This window comes from Seriola dumerili, unplaced genomic scaffold (assembly GCF_002260705.1).
Source record: "Seriola dumerili isolate Sdu_G_001 unplaced genomic scaffold, Sdu_1.0 BDQW01000066.1, whole genome shotgun sequence".
Lineage (NCBI taxonomy): Eukaryota > Metazoa > Chordata > Actinopteri > Carangiformes > Carangidae > Seriola > Seriola dumerili.
In genome coordinates, this window is record NW_019174321.1 from 4,590,081 (window position 1) to 4,610,515 (window position 20,435).

At 41.8% G+C, this 20,435-nt stretch overlaps 1 protein-coding gene across 2 annotated transcripts; it reads right to left on the reverse strand.

Annotated features, from left to right (window-relative positions):
* Positions 1-241: 241 nt before the first annotated feature.
* On the reverse strand, positions 242-3,980 carry LOC111219404 (cysteine and glycine-rich protein 1-like). Of its 2 annotated transcripts, none has more exons than XM_022742067.1 (6): positions 3,865-3,980; positions 2,778-3,079; positions 2,142-2,310; positions 1,816-1,945; positions 1,613-1,706; positions 242-838 (listed from the first exon to the last, which is right to left on the reverse strand). In XM_022742067.1, the coding sequence occupies exons 2-6, from the start codon at positions 2,884-2,886 to the stop codon at positions 762-764; spliced, it is 579 nt and encodes a 192-aa protein (XP_022597788.1). In that variant the 5' UTR covers positions 2,887-3,079; positions 3,865-3,980; the 3' UTR covers positions 242-761. The 2 variants fall into 2 exon arrangements, with proteins under 2 accessions (XP_022597788.1, XP_022597787.1); XM_022742066.1 differs by having other exon boundaries at positions 2,778-2,887; positions 3,865-3,979.
* Positions 3,981-20,435: the final 16,455 nt, after the last annotated feature.

Below are 20,435 nucleotides of genomic sequence, written 5' to 3' on the forward strand. Positions count from 1 at the left end.
AGTGTGCCAACTCCTGGGCTCAGGCGGAGACGGGGCCGAGCACTGCGACTCCGTTGTTCACCACAACAGCTGGCACTTTGCTCTGCGCGAGGATGATTAGAAGCAATAACAAACACACCCAAGACCACATGAACACACTCAAACTGATTTCATCAGATCAGAGGGACAAAAAAGGAACAATCACAGTTGTTTAAAGCGTGCCAAGTGTTGCATCACAGGGGCATAAGAAGAAAAATTCCACTGTTTTTTGTTGTTGTGATATTTATTGTGTGTCTCAGCGATAATGCATATTTTAAGACGGTATTTACAACATTTGGCATGTAAGGAGGTAAGGAGGGCTTCATAGCTGTCAGTCTTGAAACACGTTGATCTTATTTTGTTCCCACTCACCGACACGGACTGTTTCAGCACTTGCTCAGTTCTGTTATTACAATTTGAGTGTTTTATTCTTTACCCTTTTCCTCTAAAATGCTCGCTGTGAACTACTGGGTTTAAAGATACACAATATGCACATCCAAACAGAGTTAGCTTTCGGTATGTTTTAAATGTTTAGCATGAAATCTTTTTGAACCTAGAAAATTATACACTAGATTCTAATGCAACACATTAAAAAACAAAAAGCTGTGTGCTTCTGTCGTTCCTCGTCGCCTGTAGCTGAAGTGAGAGAGCAGAGTAAAATAAGATAGTGACTGAAGGATCCTGGAAGCGATGTTATCGGAGCGCACCAGATATCGGTCTCACGTGGGCCGAGGCTTCGGGCTTTACTGGGAGTGAGCCAGAGCTCCTGCACCCTGACCGAAGCCAAACCCCTTGGGACCAAAGTTCTTTGCGTAGCAACCTGTGCATGAAATGACAGCAAATGAGAAACACTGTGGATAAGTCAATCCTGAGAGAGAAAAAGAGTTTGTGCAGAGGTTAACCTTCAGTCGCAGATCCACAGAATCAGGAGAGTGACTGTTGCCAGTAGGCTCATTGAAACACGACTCGTACATAGAGAAGACTTTTGTGTTTACTTTGATGTGTGCTTCTACTCTGTGATGTTCAAATTCAAATAAAGGAATTGGCAGAAGGTCAGAGCGGCTTCTGAGCTGTTGGCCTCTGTCTTCAGTAATTTAGAGCTGGTTCTGCTCTGCCAACTGAGGTAATGCTCAACCAGCGACTTCTGAAATGTATCATGCAAGTAAATAAAGCTGCATGTGGCACAGCTACTGTGAGTACTGCACTGCTAAATATTGCATTATTGCAATAATTCAGTTTAATTCAACAGGATGCATGTGTTTTATGAGGAGGCTGTTTTGTCTAGTTTTGATATGAGGTTTGCAACTAATGATTTAATGCATGAGTGAACTTCGGACATATCACTAGTGAAAAATACTCATTACAGTTTCATAAAGCTCAAACTGCTGTTATTTACAGTCCAAAACCCAAAGATATTGAATTTACTGTCATATAAGACAAAAGAAAATGAACACATCCTCGAATGTTAGAAGTTGGATTTAGGGAAGGTTTGGCATTTTTGCAGGAAGAATGAATAACCGATTATCAAAATACTTCATTTTCTGTCCATCATCTAATCCGTTAATCGTATCAGCCCTGGTTGATTGACACAGACCTTTACAGTAGATCTCCCCGTCTCGATCAGCGACGGTCGTGGACTCAAGTCCTTTGCCACATTTGGCACAACGAAAGCATCCCTTATGCCAGGACTGAGGAGAGAGAGCAAAGAGTTAGGTTCAGTTCAAAAGTATACAAAGAACTGATAAATCACCCACGTTTATTCTTAATTTAGAGGAAAATGAGTTGGCCCTTTCTTACGTTGCCTCCTCCGATAACCTTCTCCGCTGCGTATACTGTTCTGCCACATCGAGGACACACATCGGAGCCCCCTGCTTGCTGGGCAAACTTGGAGGCGTTGGGATTGTTTGTGGGGCGATGAGGAGCTTGTCTGTACGCAAAAAAATCAGAGCTTTTTAATATGGCGGTAATAGAGATATGTGGATCCCCACGTTTCATCCTTCATTTAAAGCGGTTTTGTAAATGCAAACATTATAAAGAATGTACATTTGACCTGGATCAACAGTGTATGTCTTTATACTGTTCACAACAGTTAATTTAACAGGAGGAAGAGATGTGTTGCTCACATTTCAGGCTTGATTCCAAGGCCCTCTCCCGTATCCATACTCAGAGTGCCGGCTCCTCCTCCGAAGCCGTAGCCTTTTGGCCCGTATTTCTTGCCATAACACGATTTACAGTAGATCTCATCCACATGAACAGCCACTGTTGTGCTGTCTAAGTTCTTCTTGCAGACCACTTACAACAGAGAGAAGGGAGAAAAAAATGTACAAATATGGTTAATCCCTTTTCCTATTTAGGCCATCAGTATCTACAGTGCTGCAAAATAAACAAAACAGACACTCAGAAATAATCCTGGACATTTCCTCACAGATGTTTAGCTTTGACTTTACCACAAACTATGCATGACGGTTTAGGAAAACGGCTTGCTCACTGTGCGCTTAGCTGGTTCAGATAAGTACTTTTCTGTGCTGGGGGGGGGGTGTCTACCTTCCTCTGCCATATAAGGAAGACCAAGCCTTTGTCACGTTTCTGCTGGATCCAAATAAGGGCTAAGATGTCTGAGCGAAAACCTGCGGATGCTTACTTTCCTTCCCTGATGCCAAATACTCCGCATTCCTCGCTGGCACTTCTCGTGATTTTACGAGTTATTGCAGGAGTCAGTGGACAAATGAAGCAGATTACCTGAGAACTGAAATACTTACTGCACAGAAAACAGGATTTATGCCAGCTCTTCCCCTCGCACTGCACTTCCTCAGCGAAGTAGACGGTTTTCTGGCAGCAGCCGCACTTGTTTCCTCCTCCGAAAGGCATCCTGTGAGCATACAGGAGAGCGACTTGTGTATATAACGTTCAGTGTTGCTCCGTGGACAGAGACCATCTGCAGCACTTGAGGCTACGAACAACAAAACCTATAAAAGGAGAGGCACCAGTTTGCTGTGACACACTGCTATTCCTTTGCCTCCTCTTGTCCCAGTGCGCTGGCATCAGTGGATATCTGAAGGACCTGATTATAAAATGCAAAGTACCTGCTTAGATATGACTGAACCACCTCACACAGGGAAAATGACATCAGAATACACTCTGTATGGACACCACACTAGTGTCTGCGTTTCTAAAGTTAAATGACTTTTTATGGCAACAGCTCATGTAATGTTTGAGATACGTCAGCTGGTAGCTGTCATCCACACACACACACACACACAAAAACACACACACAAACACACACAGTTAGTAATCTACTAGATCGCTCTGGATAAACAGGAAATTCCCTGCATTTTATTTTGTAATCACATTTGAACAGTCCTGACCTCAGATAAACCAACAGGCTGTGGGGCAGATCCGAAAAAGTTTTATGACTGTGGGTCCTTAAACAGTCCTAAAATAAGCTTGTTTTCAGGACTGTGGTGACAGTGTGGAGCGTGGTGACAGAAAAGTTTACTTGAAGGTGTTTTTTTTAATTTTTTTTATACAAAACATATTCTTGGCAGAGCAGTGTTGTTTCCTATCTGACTCCTTTCCTGCGATCCAAGACAATAACAGGATATTTTCCAACTTTGAAGAAAAGGCCTCTTAACTGCATGTTAACCAGCAACACAGTTCAGGTAATAGACTGAAAGTAACTTTGTTTCTGACTGTCAAACCCAGAACTTCAGCACAAACTGCTGTTTTTTTTTTTTTTGTTTGTTTTTTTTTTTATGTTATTTCACTTTGGAAAAGACCAATGTGATCAATGTTTTACGTCATGGTTTCCTGTGTCCTCGCAAACTACAATTTAAACCCGTCTCTTACCTGAACTGAGATGAAGAGCTGCTCCTCTCTCTTTTGGCCGTTCAGTGATAACGGGGGAGACGAGTGAGTCGAGAGGAGACACTTGTCTGATGAAGAGAAGTGAGGGAGGCTGAGTGGAGAAGTGAGGGAGGAGTCGGGAGGAAAAGGAGGAAGATGGTGAGAGTGGGAGGGCAGGAGACTGAAAGAGACGGATATTATGAGCTATTATTTTGCCCTTCATGTATCTGAAACTGCCCTACTTGGTGAAATAACAAAACAACCTGCCAGAATTAAATGTGAGCAGCAGATGAACAGTAACTTGTCAGTGCTGTAGAGGAGCCCACACTGTTGAAGTTCTGCACGCCGGCGACCCTGAATGGTAACAAGAGGTAACTGTTTAGAGTTTTGAGGACGTTATAATGCCAAGAATAAGAGCAGTGAATCCTCGAATGATTAATCCATTTATAGTACAAGTACAAGTACTACCTCTATTCAATAAGTGCAAGGAGATCAGGCAAAGAAGTGCAGGGAAAGTGCATAGTAAATGTGAGGGTGTCAGGATTTTCTTTGTGCTGAGGAGTCTTCCATTATGTTTTAAAGTTTCATGTTTCATTTAAATTATGAATTAGTTCTGGAAACAACAATGCAACAGTCTTTCTCCTTTGCAGCAGTTTGGAAAATGAAGACTTCATCACCACATGCAGCTTCATGTTACAGTGAAATGAGAAAGTATTAGGAAAGCAGTACTTTTTTGTGTTGCCTCTGTAATCTAGTACACTGGATTTGAGATGTAACCATGATGATGTGGTTTAAGCATTGACTTTTATCTTTATTTGAAGGTGTATACATCCACATTACATGAACAGTGTAGGAACTATACCAAAAGTAGTCGTCTGATTTTAGGGAAAACAAATGAATTCTGCAAGTTAATAGAACTTGAAGCTGCTCTAATCAAAACTTTTATATTAACGAGATCACATGACTTAGTGTCACGTAAAGGGGTGTTGGTTGGTTAGCGACTACCTGGTGAACACAGTGGCACATTTAGCAGCTAAAGAGCCGGACAATTCCCTCAGGAGTTGGTGGAGATCAAATCAGAGCAAAGAGGAAAGTAAATATTGGATTTAAATTCATCAAATGGGTGAAAACACTACTCCACATGAATTCTATCAACCCAAAAGGTGTCATGTTGAAAGCTGTTTTTTTTTGTGCTGCCCCCATGTGGCCAAAAAAAAAAAAAATCAGTTAATGCCGGTTTGAATGCAAATCCTATGATCCACAGCTGTCAACAGGCGCCAGGTGTTGCTCTGGCAGACCTGTACTGCAGCCATCTTTCCTTTTGTTTTCGGGGAGTTTTCTTTTCTTTTCTCCACCTGTCTGGTCTTTAGCAAGTGAAACATGATCTGTTGGACTGAGGTCGGATGACTGATTTGACTGTTCAGGAGCGTTCCACGGTCTGCCATTAAAAACCCTCCTTTGCTGCTCTGTATGTTTGGTGATGGTATGTTTGTGAAATTGGGCATCTGTGAAGACAAATTGACTCCGACACAGTTCACCAAATATGGCTGCAAACACTCTTGAAGCTGAAATGTGGCACTCGAACTTCAAAGTTATTGTTTCATTTCAAACCTAGCGTTCTGGAGTCGTCCTTGTATTTATGGCTGTAGCTGAACGTGAGACTATAGAAACATTAATCACCATGTTTTGTTAAGCTAGACGCCAATGAGCCTGATAAGTGTTTGTGAGTGATGTCCGCTCTCAACCACATATGACATTTTCTCATGATATTTCCTGCAGTGTATTCTCTGTTTGTCTCCGGGGGTGGGGGTGGGGGGGGATAGGTACTTCATGTCCTCATGAAATGACTCCCTGACTTTGTGTGTATGGTGCATTCGCTCCCTGCTGATGCTCCTCTGTCTCCAGCAACCATAAATAAAGGAGAAAGTATGAGCATTGATATCTCGAATTTCCTGCTGATAAATCTGTCCAGCCTAAGGAGAACCTCTGTGGCCGCTGCCTTACAAGGTGTTTCTACTGAAAGACTTGGATGTCCTGTCTTGCTCTGGGAATTGCTGGTGCGTTTAATTGAGGTGTGTGACTCAGAGAGCAGCGGGTCAACCGGAAACTGTTTACCTGACACACATTTTGCATGTGCCTGACCTAGTGGTAATCAGGTAACAGATTCTGACAATACTAAAGTCAACATTTGAATAGTTGATAGATAATACGTTTTCATATACTGCACCAGAATATACTTCACATACACTACACACTACTATAATACATGACCTCTGATTGGGACATTTTGCATGGACACCTGGACTAGTGATTTTGAATGATTTTTATTTAATGTTTTTCAATACAGCTGTCAGTATAATGTCTGAGCACTTTTTTTTTTTTTTTTTTTTAGCAGAATTGAACAGAAAGGCAAAGTTATCCGTGCACACAGAGGCCTGTGAGGCCTCATAAGGTTCTACGTTCTATATGGAAACAGGTAGTTTTAACCTTCTCCCTAAATTGGAAAGACTTTGTGTTTATGCGATCTAGGAGGTTTTATTGCGCTCTCTGTATGATTTTTATGGGCTACAGCTTGTAGTTGGATGATTATAAAATGAGAATGTTATGTGAATGTGAATATGTGTGAATGTATGTGCATGGTATTTTATTGGTTCATTTTCACAATTTTGTTCTTCAGTGTGATGTTGTTATAGAAGTTAAGTTCTTTTTCCACTGTGACAGTATTTTTGTTGGCACTTTACTACGACAGCTACTTATACTACTGCTAACATTAAGGGCACAGTTGGCATTTTTCTGGTGATCTTGTGCCCTGTGACATTCAACAATAACGCAGGTCCGGGCTCCCTGTCTCTCACACTTTATTAGAGCACATCACACATGTGACCTTTCCATTACTGTAGACGGACGGATGGTCAGTGTAGCTATAAAGTCATCCTGCTGTTCACCAAAATAAGGCGCAATCTCATGTATTCCTTATTGTGTTTCACCATTCAGTGAAAAACACGGACGTTAGCACTCCCAGCATGGCTCACTTATCTCCCTACAGAAGAGGAGGATCAGGAAAGGTGAAACTGATACGGAGCCGGTAGTCGATACAAGGAGGGGAAGTAAAAGCCAGAAGAGAGTGATGCTGCTTGGTCTGCCTTCCTCCCTCTCTCCAAGCCCTCTAGGCTCTTCACCATCATAGGAAGAGACAATGATGAACTCAGGAAGCCTATTTATAGCCGGCGATTGGCCAACACTAGCCCTCTGTTTCTGCTCTGTGGACATCCGCCTTGGATGGGTGTGTAGTATGTGTACATGTGATTATGCTCATGACAGGGAGGGAGAAGAGAGGAAGAGGGGAGTGGAGTGACAGAGACTCAATGGATTTAATCCAGAGGCAGAGGAGAGGATAAGAGGCAAAGCAAGATAAGAGGCAGGGACTGGGCTGGGCTGTAGTCCATCCATCACTGTACGGAGGAGTGGTGATCGCTCACTGGAGTCTCATGGAGGAATTCAGCACAGTCTCTTTTTGCATTTGACCTGACTTGAAGCCAGGACTCCTCCCATGGTAATGGTCTCCTTTTGGCAGCGTTTTCCACAGAAGCTTTGCCAAGTTGTCAGGTGAGGAAGAAGAGCTGGAGGAGGTGAGACGACTGAGAATGTGTTTGCATAGCAACTAGCCGCCAGTGTGTTTAGTGTGTTTGGCTTTTGTGCGCGCTGGTGTTTAGTGTTGAATCCACTGTGGCGGTTGTCCATGCCTTGGTGCATGTTGTTGTTGTTGTGCAAAAAAATAAATCTCATGCAGCCTCATTCTTGCTGTTTCCAAGTGCATGTTTTTGTAAATGTGTTTTAACTTTACTGTGGAGCTGAAAGATCAGTCTATTAACTATTAATTACTTGGCAGCTATTTTAAATAACTGCTTAATCGTTCAAGGCAAAATTGCCAAGAATTTACAGGTTCCAGCTTCTGTGATGTGAATATTGGTTTGTTTTCTTGATCTACTCTGATATGAAATCATATATATTTGGGTTTTAGACTCATGGTCTGACAAAACAAGACGTTTAATGTGTGTATTTTACAGACTAAAGGATGAACCGATGAATTGAGAAAATAACCTACAGAAAGATCTGTAGATTATCTTGCACCTTTAAATGCAACACTACCGTTTTACTGATTTCATTATTGTATTATTTAGTCAACGGTGACCCAAATTAAACTTTAATTTAGTTTAATTTAACTAAATGCCTTTTTCTCCACAGTATTCAGGGACGTAAGTAATCAAGAGACTAATCCGCCTAAAATTAACTTTTTAGCTATAAACACTGGAGTCCTTTCCAAGCCTGTATGGGGAATCAAAAGCAAGCTGTTCAAACATGAGCAGCCAAAAGTGTTGGTAATTTTTCATATAATGTCATTAGTATGGTTAAGGATACAAAAATAAAGCCCTCATTCATTCAGTAAACATGATTCGGTACATTTGAGCCGGGGAAATGGAATAATTGTGTTTAGGTCGGTGGGGGTTTGGCTGGATGTCTGAGCTGGACGACCCTCAGTCTGATTCAACAAGCAGCAGTTAGGCTGAGTCTAATGTGCTCTCTGCTGACTCCTGCTCTGCGGCACGCACTGTGGCCATAATGAGAGGCGAAGAGATGCAGTTTCATAAATTAGTCAGCAGAGGTCACATATAGGCAAAGATTATATTCGAGTGAGGTTGAGAGACACACCCTGATTCCTCTCTCTTGCTGTCTTTTTTTGGTGTGGACCACTCGCCCGTCAGCCGAACTGAGGCAAAAAAAAAGAAAAAAAAAAAGAGGTGACACGGTTTATCATCTTAGCAGAATGTGAACGCAATGGAGTGTGAAGTGCACAATTAATAAGCTGTGAGAGTAGGGTGAGGGATGAAGGACTTTGCTATCAGTTCGTGTCACTCAGGCTGTTTGTACCTGCCTGTGAACCCTCTGCTTCTTTATCTAGGCACCTTTTAATTAAGCTGCGATTACGTTCAGCCTCGTGCAAGCGATCTAATAATGTAGATAGCAATTTGTATCTCTCAAGGTCAGCTGGTGTATGTGTACAGTGCCTCTCTGTGTGTATGCAGATTAATTACACATTTCTGAGCAGTCCCCCCCCCCCTCATCTTTGACTGTAATCCTCACTTATCTCCTGTCTGCGCCTCAACACAGAGGATGTAGGGCTCTAATTTCCAAACTGCCTCAAGTCTATAATCTCTCCTCGTGAACTTTAGTCTTCCTGCAGTGAGCTTTGACTTCATGAGGAGGCAGTTTTCTCAAATGTGCAAGAGGGAGGGAATATAACATAACCCACCATCCCGCCACCCGTTGCCTTGTGTCTTCACACCAGTATTCCTGTTGTTTCATTGCTCCGGGCGAACACTAAATTTGGTCAGGATCCGGCACATGTCCTTGGCCAGCACATATTCTGCCTCGTAAGATGATTGTGTGAGTCATTTTTCCGATATTTGGCCCCACATCACAAAGGGGGGTTGTCTTGGTCACAGTTTGTAAATGTTGGGGATTATATGAGAAAAAGTGTGCGTGAGCCCATGCTGTCACCATATCATCGCTGCTGTCATTCTTTTTCTCCTGAGCTGACACCTCTCGAGTTCCTTTGGCCCAGATTTCCCACTGAGGGTCGTGCTGAGGGAGCCTGTGCCCTGTAGGCAGCCAACTACAAACATGCAGTGACAATTCAAATCAGTCCAGTCCACTGGCTCTGGCTGTGACTCAGGACATTGAGCGCCAGGCGGAAAAGATGCATACGCAACCTGCCACGCTGGGCTGTGACAGATAAAGAGAGATAGAGACGAGGAAAGAGGCAGGTTATGAGTATTTCACCAGGTGTACGGCCTGGTTTTAGCTCAGCACTTTTGTTCAGAGAGACTCAGACTGGAACGGCGCCAGGTCCATTTGCAAGTCAGAGCGAGCGCCTGTCGGCTAAGTAGTCGGATCCACAGGCACCAACTGCAGCAGAGGATCTGTCTAGAGTATTGTTATGCAAGCAGGAACGGAGCATTCCCACTTTGATCCAGGCGTCGGACGGAGGCAGGGATGCTTCGGTCCTCAGTGCTGTTTGAGCTGGAGGCGGCTGTTTGCTGTCCCATCGGACAGTAGAGTAGCACAGGGCTCGGAGCAGCCGCTCTGCAGAGTTAGATCATAAGAGGGATGGAGTGATGGACACCTGAAGAAAAAGCTCATCACTCAGCTTGGCACTCATCTCTAAATGGTCTCAGCTTCCCTTGCGCCTGTAAGTTTCTTCTAGGTAAGTTTGAGTTCCCTACTGCAGTTTGTTTTCCAGTTGAACTGGATTTGAAATCATTTTATTGATCTTAACTTTCCATTCTCCCCGGTGACCTTGTTTTTTCGAAACAGCTCAGATAAACAACTATAGCACTATAAGCGCGTTACACTGTAGTATTTGTTGAGCATGTGAGCAGCTGGCAGACACTGTCCTGTACAACAACAACAACAACAGCAACAGTGTCTTGTGGTTGAGTGAGATATTTCTATCATGTGAACGTCTGCACAGAAAAGGCCTAAAGGGAACAGCACACAGTCAGGCTGCTGAACTAATTCCTGCAAAGACTTAGTGGTCCCGCGCTAGACTTTTATTATCCTGCCTGGGACGGGGAGTCATGTGCCCACTAATTGTCTGAGATGTGCTGCTGACTCATACCAGTGTGTGCTACAGGCTACCACTGCATCAGGCTCACACTCACACTACTCATGTACATTGAGACTGACACGCAGTAGTGCGGTCGTTCATGCACTGGTGTTTGATGTCCTGATCAAAGACTGAATCAACATGAGTTTTTCTATCAGCGCTCGGAGCAATGAAATCCTTTGAAATATGAAGTTTCAGTGACGTTTGTTCTTAAAAATGTTTGGATATCGTTTGAAATATTTCGATACTAATTCAAATATGATACCTGAGTTTCAGCGCTGATACAAAAAAATACTTTTCTTTTGATAACTAACTTTAAACCCATTTTTCTCTAAAACATTTTTCCCCCAATTTAAAGCTGCACTAATCATTATTTTTATATCAACCAGCTCTACAGAGCATTTTAGTGTCTTTCAGCTTAGTGTTTTAGTTTTATAGCACACGACTTTACTGTTTTAGTTCATTCTTACTCTTTTTTTGTGTTTGTCCTTTTAGATAAAAACCTGTGATAAACTGACTGTATGCTACCCGCCCTACGTAGCGACTACCTCACGGACACAGTTCATGAGCATTTAGCAGTTAAAGAGCCAAACGTTTCTCTTAGGAGTTGGTGGAGACCAAAAAAGCGAGCTAAAAGGAGAGATGAACATTCATAGCTAGACACATGGCTCCAGATCAGTGCTAATGCTGCTGCATGCATGACTAAACAAATGTCTGCTAACACAGTTTCCCCTTACAACTTTACTGCGGATTTCAGAAAATGTTTTCAAATGTTAAATTTTATCTAAACACATGCAGCCACACAAAAACATTGTCAGCTCAGACAAGACTAAGACACAGCCTTGCTAATGGCTCTATGTGGCCGTACTTAAACACCGCAGTGGATTGTGCTAAATGCTAACATCAACATGCAACATAGTCACAATGCCAATGTTCACATTAGCAGTACAGCTGAGTCCGGTGGGAATGTCATCAGTTTATGCAGTACTTAAAATACTAGAGGACGAGTGAGAGGATCATCAAAGTCAGTAGGGTGTATCCTCTGGGAACCGTGCATGTCTGCCAATCCGTGTAACAGATGTTGAGATATTCACTGGACATTTCACAGGATTAATACGTAAAGAAGAGTCGGAACCTGATCAGGCGTTCGCTGTCATTTACTCTGTGCGTCCTTACTGACACGTTCTGGTCAGTACCAAAAAAAAAAAAAAACGAGGCTCCATACCACCCTGAGCATGCACTAATGCACACAACACAGACCATGAAGTAATTCAATTCTACATAGGGAGTCCATGCATGGCCCTGGGAATACCACTAATGGTGGGTGATGTCACTGCCAATAAAACAGATCTATCATGTGTGTGCAACTTGCTGCACTTTTGAACTTTACTAATTTCAGTGTCACTCTGGATTATGGTATAACAACACAGAAATAGTGTCCTGTGGTAAGACAGCGTCTATTACGGTGGTGAAAAATGCTGCAAAGGGCATAATTTAGTCTCTTCCCAACAGCCGGCTTCATGTCCAAGACACTTTCAGAGCCGCTGCATTCGTAGCTACAGCAGCTTCTCTGTTGCGTCGTTTTCATCAGTGCACTGCAAGCATTGTGGTCACATTGAGCTACTGCACAGTAAACCCATAGCTGATTTCAAATTACACATATCATCAAAATAATTACCGTGATTATAATATTGCAGCGCATGCATGCACAGTGATGTTATGATAGGATGTTTCAAATACTGGAGAGCGTCATGTTCAAAGGGGGATTTTTGTTCCCCCGTAAATGCCACGTCTCAGTGTGTCCTGAATCCAACTGTGTGTGTGTGTGTGCGTGTGTGTGTGTGGTTTGGAAAGTCTTGTCTACAGACACGCTCCAGTGGCAGACATGTTCCACCTTAGCTAACCCAAAATGACACATGTGCCGGCCCCTGGAAAACCTGATACATATTTTAGTTGTTCCATATAGACCTGTTATACAATATCAGAGTGTTCAGATTAAAGCTTCGTCAGAGATCTGATACAAGATGCGACAAGAGGAGAAGATGTCTGACTTCTTCTATCTTTGATGCAGAGTCTGTGATGGCTGCCAGAGGCAAGGATGTCAAACATGAACAGTGTTGGGTGAGAATGTCGGGGGCTGGTCTTTACACTGTGGCTTGTCTCTGGTCCAGTTGTCCAGTTCAGACACAAATGAAATGTGGCGTAAGGTGTTGTGTGTCTTCTTTGATTTATATATAAAAATTAGTATTTGCTTGGAGTAGAGTCAGATAAAATTACATAAATCATTTGACTTGAACTTCAGAAACCTAATGAAGTGTGTTTCTTCAGTCTGCAGGTGACAGATTCTGTCACTGTGAACATCTTGTCAGTTGTTGAGTGACATGTCGCAACCACTGCGTCTCCCCGGAGAACTGACACTTCAGTGGAGCTTGCCCGCCAGTGAAGAGACGCTGAGCTGACACTGATGGAGGAGCACAGGAAGCTGTTGGTGATAATGCAGTGTAGATGAACTGTATTTGAATCCTTTTAGAGAAGCTGTTGAGCCCCACAGATTGACAATATGTTGTTTCAGAGATTTTTTTTTTTTTTATAGATCTCGCCCAGCAGATGGTGTGAGCTCTGCTGTCGGACATGTGGCTGAGACAGCTCACTGTGTTTTAAGTTAAACAGTCTCACCAGTTTCCAGGAGATGAACGTAAACTCTGAAACCCAGATGTGGACAGTAGCGCTCACACGAAACCTCCAACATTTAACTGACGCACCTATTTCCTTTTGTTGCGCTTAATGTGAAACGTTTAGTTGCCGGTGAAAACTCCAGTAAGTCTGGTCTTTTTGTAGTTTAAGCCATGATACCAACATTTCACTGGCTTTAATGGCTGTTTCACCAAGTTCCAAGTTTCCAGGCCATTTAGTCTGAACTGTGTCTTAGTCTTGACTTGTGCTCTGTTGAATTAAATCCAACTTTTTTTTTAGTGTAAACCCAGTGCACTCGCTCAAACCTCCAGGAGGCAGGGAAAATGCTGAGTGAGGGTTTATTTGAAGATTAAGATCACAGCAGGTGATTCTTATCCAGAGTTACATCCTGGCCTGGTCCATTACCGACCTGGTGGTTTATTCCTATTTATACACTATGACATGTTTTAATATACTCTCACACATTATCACACTGTGAAAAGATTGTTTATATCCAAAAATTTGTCCACATCCTATTGGTGCCACATTTTTCCTGAACTTTTCTTTTGTACCACCTCACACTTAAAAACTGCCTTTCAGCACCGTCGACTGTTTGAAATGGTAAAAATATATAAATATATTTTAGCAGACATGATAACAGCAAATATAAATATAACCTTAGCATAGTCCACATATAATACACTTTTCAAAACATACGTAAACTGTTATATAAACTTCAACATGAGAAAAGCGTAATGTGATCGCAGCAGAAACAAGTACCTAAATACAAATTTACAGGGTTACATTTGTGACAACTTTACTAACTGGAGTCCATTCAACCATATTATAGTAAGTAAAGAATAAGAGCATCAAAATAACTATTACCTAAAAAGGTAACTGTAATAGTTCCATCAGATTTTGCCCAGATTTTGATTTTCCAGCACTATAGTTTTTCTTGCTTGAACTGACCTCCCTTCTTCTTTCAGCGCTGATGGATCCTCTTGTGCAGGTGTCTCTGCATGTCCACAGGCCTCCGCTGACATTAATGATTGAATGGATAACAGAGCTGATAGGAATGATGACCAAAAGAGAAAAATACAGACCAAAATAAAAAAAAAACAAACAAAAAACCACATCCTACAATCTCTTGCTCCGGGGTAATTCATAAGTTAACGTTGGTTTATTTATTTAACCCACTTCATACACAGTGGCAGTTCAAATGGACGAACGTTTAATTACAGGCAGCAGCAGTTTTTATTTTAAAGGCTCGATTTAAATATGGTCAGATTTTTGGACAATGCGTCAGTGAGGTTTTTCCATGTGACTGAACTTTAAAGAAATACTGATTGAACATGACTCTTCCAGGATTAATGTGTTTCTTAAACAACAGCTCAGCTGTGTCTGTATTTAGTCTGATGTGGAGAACACTGACAGATGGAACGGGTCAACATTTCACTTGGTCAGTTTTGGTTCTCCAGTGTTAAAGACCGAGCTCAGTGGTGCCACTGTGAGCCATATGTACGAGGTTTTCACTCCAACCAATTTTCACTAATTAGTTCCTCCCCTTCTGGCTAAAGGTGTGTGGGTGTGTGTGTGTGTATATATTACAATCCACTACTGTAAAGTCTAATACAAATGAAAAACTGCAGACATGTCATAGCACACTGTTGTAGATCCCTTCAAATAGCACCCTGGCATACAAGGCTATTTTCCATTTTTGTACAAGGGGAAAAAAGGAGAAGTTCTGTGTCTGTTCTGTCACCCACCTCACTGCTGGCTCTGGAGACCAGCCGACAGTGGCGACAGCTTGCAGGAATAAGAAGAGCAGATGCTCAATAGGTCGTATAAGTTGTGACTTTGACTGTGGCAACTGAAATAAGGACTTCTGTCATTCTGGCTCTGACACCATGTTTTTGTGTGTTTGTACACAGATGTGTAGTATGCCTCAAGTGCCAACCTCCAGTTTTATACTCTTCAAAGATACAAAAAAATGATTGGAAAAGTGTACACACCCTGTTTTATAATGCCGCTTTAGAATAATAAAAATTGCAGTATGAACATTAAGAATGGCCTCATGATAAAATATACACTTTACAGCAGTTTAAAATACAAGAATCTTACGTTTATGTGAAGGTACGTACCGTTTATGTGGCACAATTAATTACATATATACATATAAAACTCAATACACATGCAGCACTTTTGAACTTTTTCAGGCCCTTCACTTACACAACCTGTGAATTTACACTGAAGTAATCATGGTTCACTGAATAATTTGCCTTAATGATTAAATCACGGAGTTTCGGTTATTTTACCTTCTCCCATATGTCATCATTCATATTTTTTGTGATTAGGATCTCGACAAAGAACAGAATGCTTTACACATTTCTACTCACTGCAGTCTTTTCTTCTAAGCCTCCAGGATGAAAGTGAAAAAGCGTGTTTTATTTGCTTATGCATGAACTGAATCACTTGTACTATTTTAGGTGTTGTTGCCGCAGTTTGGAGGGTTTTCAAGTGTGTTTCAAATGTACTTTTCCTTCTCCTACCTGTTCTAATGACCCAGTTCGCAGTCCACACAAAGACTGATGGTCCATCACAGACAGCTGCCCACGCTTTTTTTTGACTCATCACAGCGCCGCAGTGTGCTGTGTAAAATGCCTTCCTATTCCCACACGAGCTTCAGTTCACTTCGGAGAACTGTGTCAGTTGCATAACAGCAACATAACTGCAGCGGCAGGTTGTTTCAGTGCACATGTGGGATTTTACAACACAGCATCCTGTACCGCTTCTGATCCGTCAGGGGCGATGTCCACTTTTGTTTTAGGTTCAAATAGATTCGTGATATCAGAGCAACAACGTAACCTGGGATGGTAGATGTGAAGAGGCCTCACTCACCCAGTTTGGCTGTAAACCTGCAGACACCGCAAGTTTATATAGTTCAGTTTAATTGGACTGCGAACAGACGAGCAATCCGGCACTCCTATGCTTGTGTTTCTTTAAAAAGAAAATCAGGTCACTGCATGATTGAAGTGTTTTAGTGTATTAGCCTGAAGCAAACAGACACAAGTTCTCAGAAACAATCACATTGAATGGCTGTAAATAGCCATGTACAGTTGCCTGTTTATTCATTTAATGTTGCTGCTAAAAAGGAACACAGAGAGCTCATTGTATGTGCCTTGGACCCGGAGCTGCATGTTTGTATAGGCTGCGGTTTTCCAACCTGCTCCCTTGGCTGCAGTTGGTCCATTGCACTTGACTTTGTCTGTGGTGATCAGGTGTAAAATAATGGTCCCTGAAAGCATATTGGAATGAAAACCAGCAGGGGTCCGAGTCCAGAGGGTGGAAAATTGCTTCTAAAATGGTGAATCCACACCGAATGACAAACAAGATAAAAATGTTGTGTTACTCTTCTCTTCTGGCTCAGAAGTTTAAAGCATGTCGCACCTCATCAGGGCCACATGTCTGTATGTGACATAACTAATCCAGTATTATTATATTTATTATCAGCGAACTCACTTCTTCGATCAACAGAGGAGGATTTACTAATCTGTACTGAATTTGTTGGATTGCTTAAAGCGTGGATTACAGGTTAATGTTAATTGGTGACTCTAAATTTGCCTGTATAGGTGTGAGTGTGCATGTGAATAGTTTGTCTGTCTCTTTGTGTCAGCCCTGCGACTGACTGCTGACTGGCCCAGTGTCAGCAGGTGTAGTTTGTTCACCTAATGGATGGGTGGATATCATAAGTATTAAATGCCAAAACCTCCCATCACAGCTAAAATCACAACCAGTGTTTATTCATCAGAGGTGCCACCTAGATCTGGAAACATCTTGGCTTGAAATCTATTTAAGTAATCATGGCAGTCAGCACACGTATTAAATACAGTATATGCCATTTGCAATGGGAAATAGGAACTCCAGTGTTTTTCCATTCATTTCATCAAAGTGTTTAATGATTTCAGAGGGCGGTGGCCTACCTCCATTATAAAACACTGCACGGAAAGACTGGAACCAAATTAAATGCATAAGCCCAATTACAACTGCATCTAGTCAGATTACACCACATGCAACCCTGTCACACAGGAAGTGTGTTTATATATTACCAAATAGTTTTCCCCATCATGTTGTGCTGACAAATGTAATGGCTGGCTGGATCATTTTTTGCTATATTAATCAACCGCAGTGGATTTGCTGCAGTGGAAGGCGAGCGTACAAAGTGAAGGACTGTGACACACTCTGTGTTTAGGGCGACAAATGCAATCTGGTTAAGGTTTGGTAAAGATTGTGGGTTTGGTTAAATGTAATCAAACAAGTTGTATCTTAAACCAGAACATGATCTTTCCTGAACCTTAACCTAACCTTCAGCTCAGCTGTGAGTGCCTCAACATAATCATCAAAAAGTATAATAATGTTGTAGTCACTGCAGATGGATATTTTGGCCAGAAACAAATATTTTAATCGACAACATCTCTCATTATATTTACACAAAATGTTATATAGTCAAAATTATGTAAATAATTAAAGGTCCCATATTTTACACTTTTCCGGTTTTATTTGAAGTGTTGGTATCTATAACAAGATACTGTATATTTGTGCTGTTTAGTACCTAAAACCATCTCAATGTAGTTTTACGTCTCCTCTCTCAGGCCTCTCTCTGGAGCTCTAGTAACATCAGGTCAGAAAGGCCAATCAGAGGAGAGGTTCTGATAATCTCTTCTGATTGGCTGTTTTCTCAGTGATCTAATAAAAATATAGCAGATTTCAGGTAATCAATCAGCGAAACCAAATCTTGCAAGGTTTGGATGGTGGGTCCAGGTGGGCGGGGCTTGGGGCACGGCTGAGAGCGGTTACTACTTTGTTGTGACATCACAAAGTTACAGAAGTCCTGACGGCTCATTTTAAGGCACAGTGTCTGAATACAGGCTGTGTGCATTTCTCTGTGGACTGAGACCTTTGACACTTTCACAGTATTAATATAGAACCTAGACCTGATCTATAATCAAAAGAAACATGCAAATCTCACGTTATACAATGTGGGACTTTCAAGTTAATGAAGGCTGAATTTTGTTTAGCTGCTTCAGAGACCTGGTATTGTTCTTGCTGCCTCACTGTCACAGCGTCACGGCTCACTGGGACACGTGTAATGTATATAACGGCGACATTGTCATTGTTGTTAGTAACACCTGTGCTTTTCCTACTGTGACGAGTCAAAACAGCCACTGTACAAAAGGCCTGTTGAATCACAGCAGGACACAGGTGCCTGGAGCTGAAGCATTACTCAGGGTGTCTCCTGTCACAGCATTACTGACCATGGTTAATCACTTAAAATGACTTATAGGGGATAAATCCCTGTAATGGGCCGACAGATTAACTCACACTGCTAAATGCCCACCCTAATCTTGGGTGCAACAAAAAGTACAGTAGGCTTTAGTGAAAAACACAGTATGTCTTTTATTTAATGGTTTTATGGTAATCTCTTAGTGATTGTTGTTTAGCAAACATTACACAAATACACAGATGCATGAATGTACATATTTGTAGGGGATGCCAAGACAGATAAGCAATGTTAACTTAAAGAATGCACATGCCTTCATAAGTACACACACACACACACACACACACACACACACACACACACACACACACCCACTGTACAGCAGTGCTGCTGCAGAGTGCTGTAATTTCATTAAAATGTGATGGATTGAGCAGAGAACGCTTGACTATTATCGATGTTGGAGGGACGATATGATTAGGAAAAATTTAATTCTATACGAGGTAACACACCCTTAAAACACGTTGCTGTACAAACCTTATTGTCTGAGATTATGCAGCTCTAGAATATCTTATTAAAAAACAGATTTGGGTGTTTGTGTCTCAGGAAAACACAAGGCTGCAGCTCAGTTTGTGCGACACAGTGATTCACTTTAGTTTGGCCATAAGGTGGTCTGTTGCCACACTGACAGGAGGATAAAAACATTACAGTCATCAGATTACAAAAAACAGATGTTAATGCACAATACTACTTCACTACTTCAGGGGATTATCAAGGTCGTTAGGATTCATCCTCTGCGGAGCATGAATGTCTGTAGAGACTGGTCCACACTCCATCAAACAAACAGCAGTTAACATGGTCAAATGTATTTTTTGTAACTCTCAAAAACAAATATGCTGATTATCGTTTTCATGTTTTACTGAGCAAACAAACTGATTCATCTCATACTCTTCTGCTGTAGTTTGTTAATTTGCAGCTTTGTCTACAAATCCTGATGGTTACTGACTGGATCAATTGAAATAACAAAGTCCACACATTCTTTTATAAAATAACAGATGATAAAACAAAAATGAGTCGGATGTTCCAAAGAAACAGTGTCTTCGAAGTCAAGCTTCCCAAATCGCTGAGAAACAGTGGTGCTGGAGGGGAAAGTGAAACACAAAGTGCAGCTTTTAGCTGTGACAGACGATGGCAACACAAAGTCTGGGCTGGTATCACCTAACAATAAGTGTGCCTTCAGCCAAATGTAAGAAGAGCTACGCTTTAATTCTGTCCACTCGAGTGTTACTCTGTACACATGTGTGTGTCTTTGGTGCAGTGTAAAGGTGACCTCAGTTAATATCGGCCCTCGACAGAAATCCTCTCCAACAAAGCAACGACACACACACAGGAGGAAGCAATGAGAATCAGGAATCTGGGACTTGGTGCTATATATAAAAATTAGATCAGGCCTCTTGAAAAACTAGATAGTACGACAGTCTTGAGAAAATTGAATCATGTAGATAATGATGCACTCGTTCAACTCTATTATCTATTGGCGCTCAACACAAATGGAGAAAAACTGGAGCAGAGAGAGAGAGCGACTCTGTCTGTCTGTACTGCAGCAGCTTGGTGAGACATCTGCAAGTGAAATTTAACTTTTACCATTTTTCATAAAGGTGACACCACATAAGTTTACATTTGGCACAAAACAAAACATTTACAGAGGGCATCATAAGCCCTTGAACGATTGACTTAATGATGATGAGTTCCACACAAGACGGACATGTTTTTTTTTTTTTCTTCCGAAATGGTTTTATAGCATTTATGAAACAGATTTTTCTGATGTCTTATGAGTGAATTATCAGACCGTTTGGCTCTGCAGTGTGGAGACTTCTCCAGCGTAAAGTGATCCTGCGCTGACATGCCATTGGTCTGTACGAGTATCTTTAGTTGGGCCTGACTCTGGCTGATTATAGG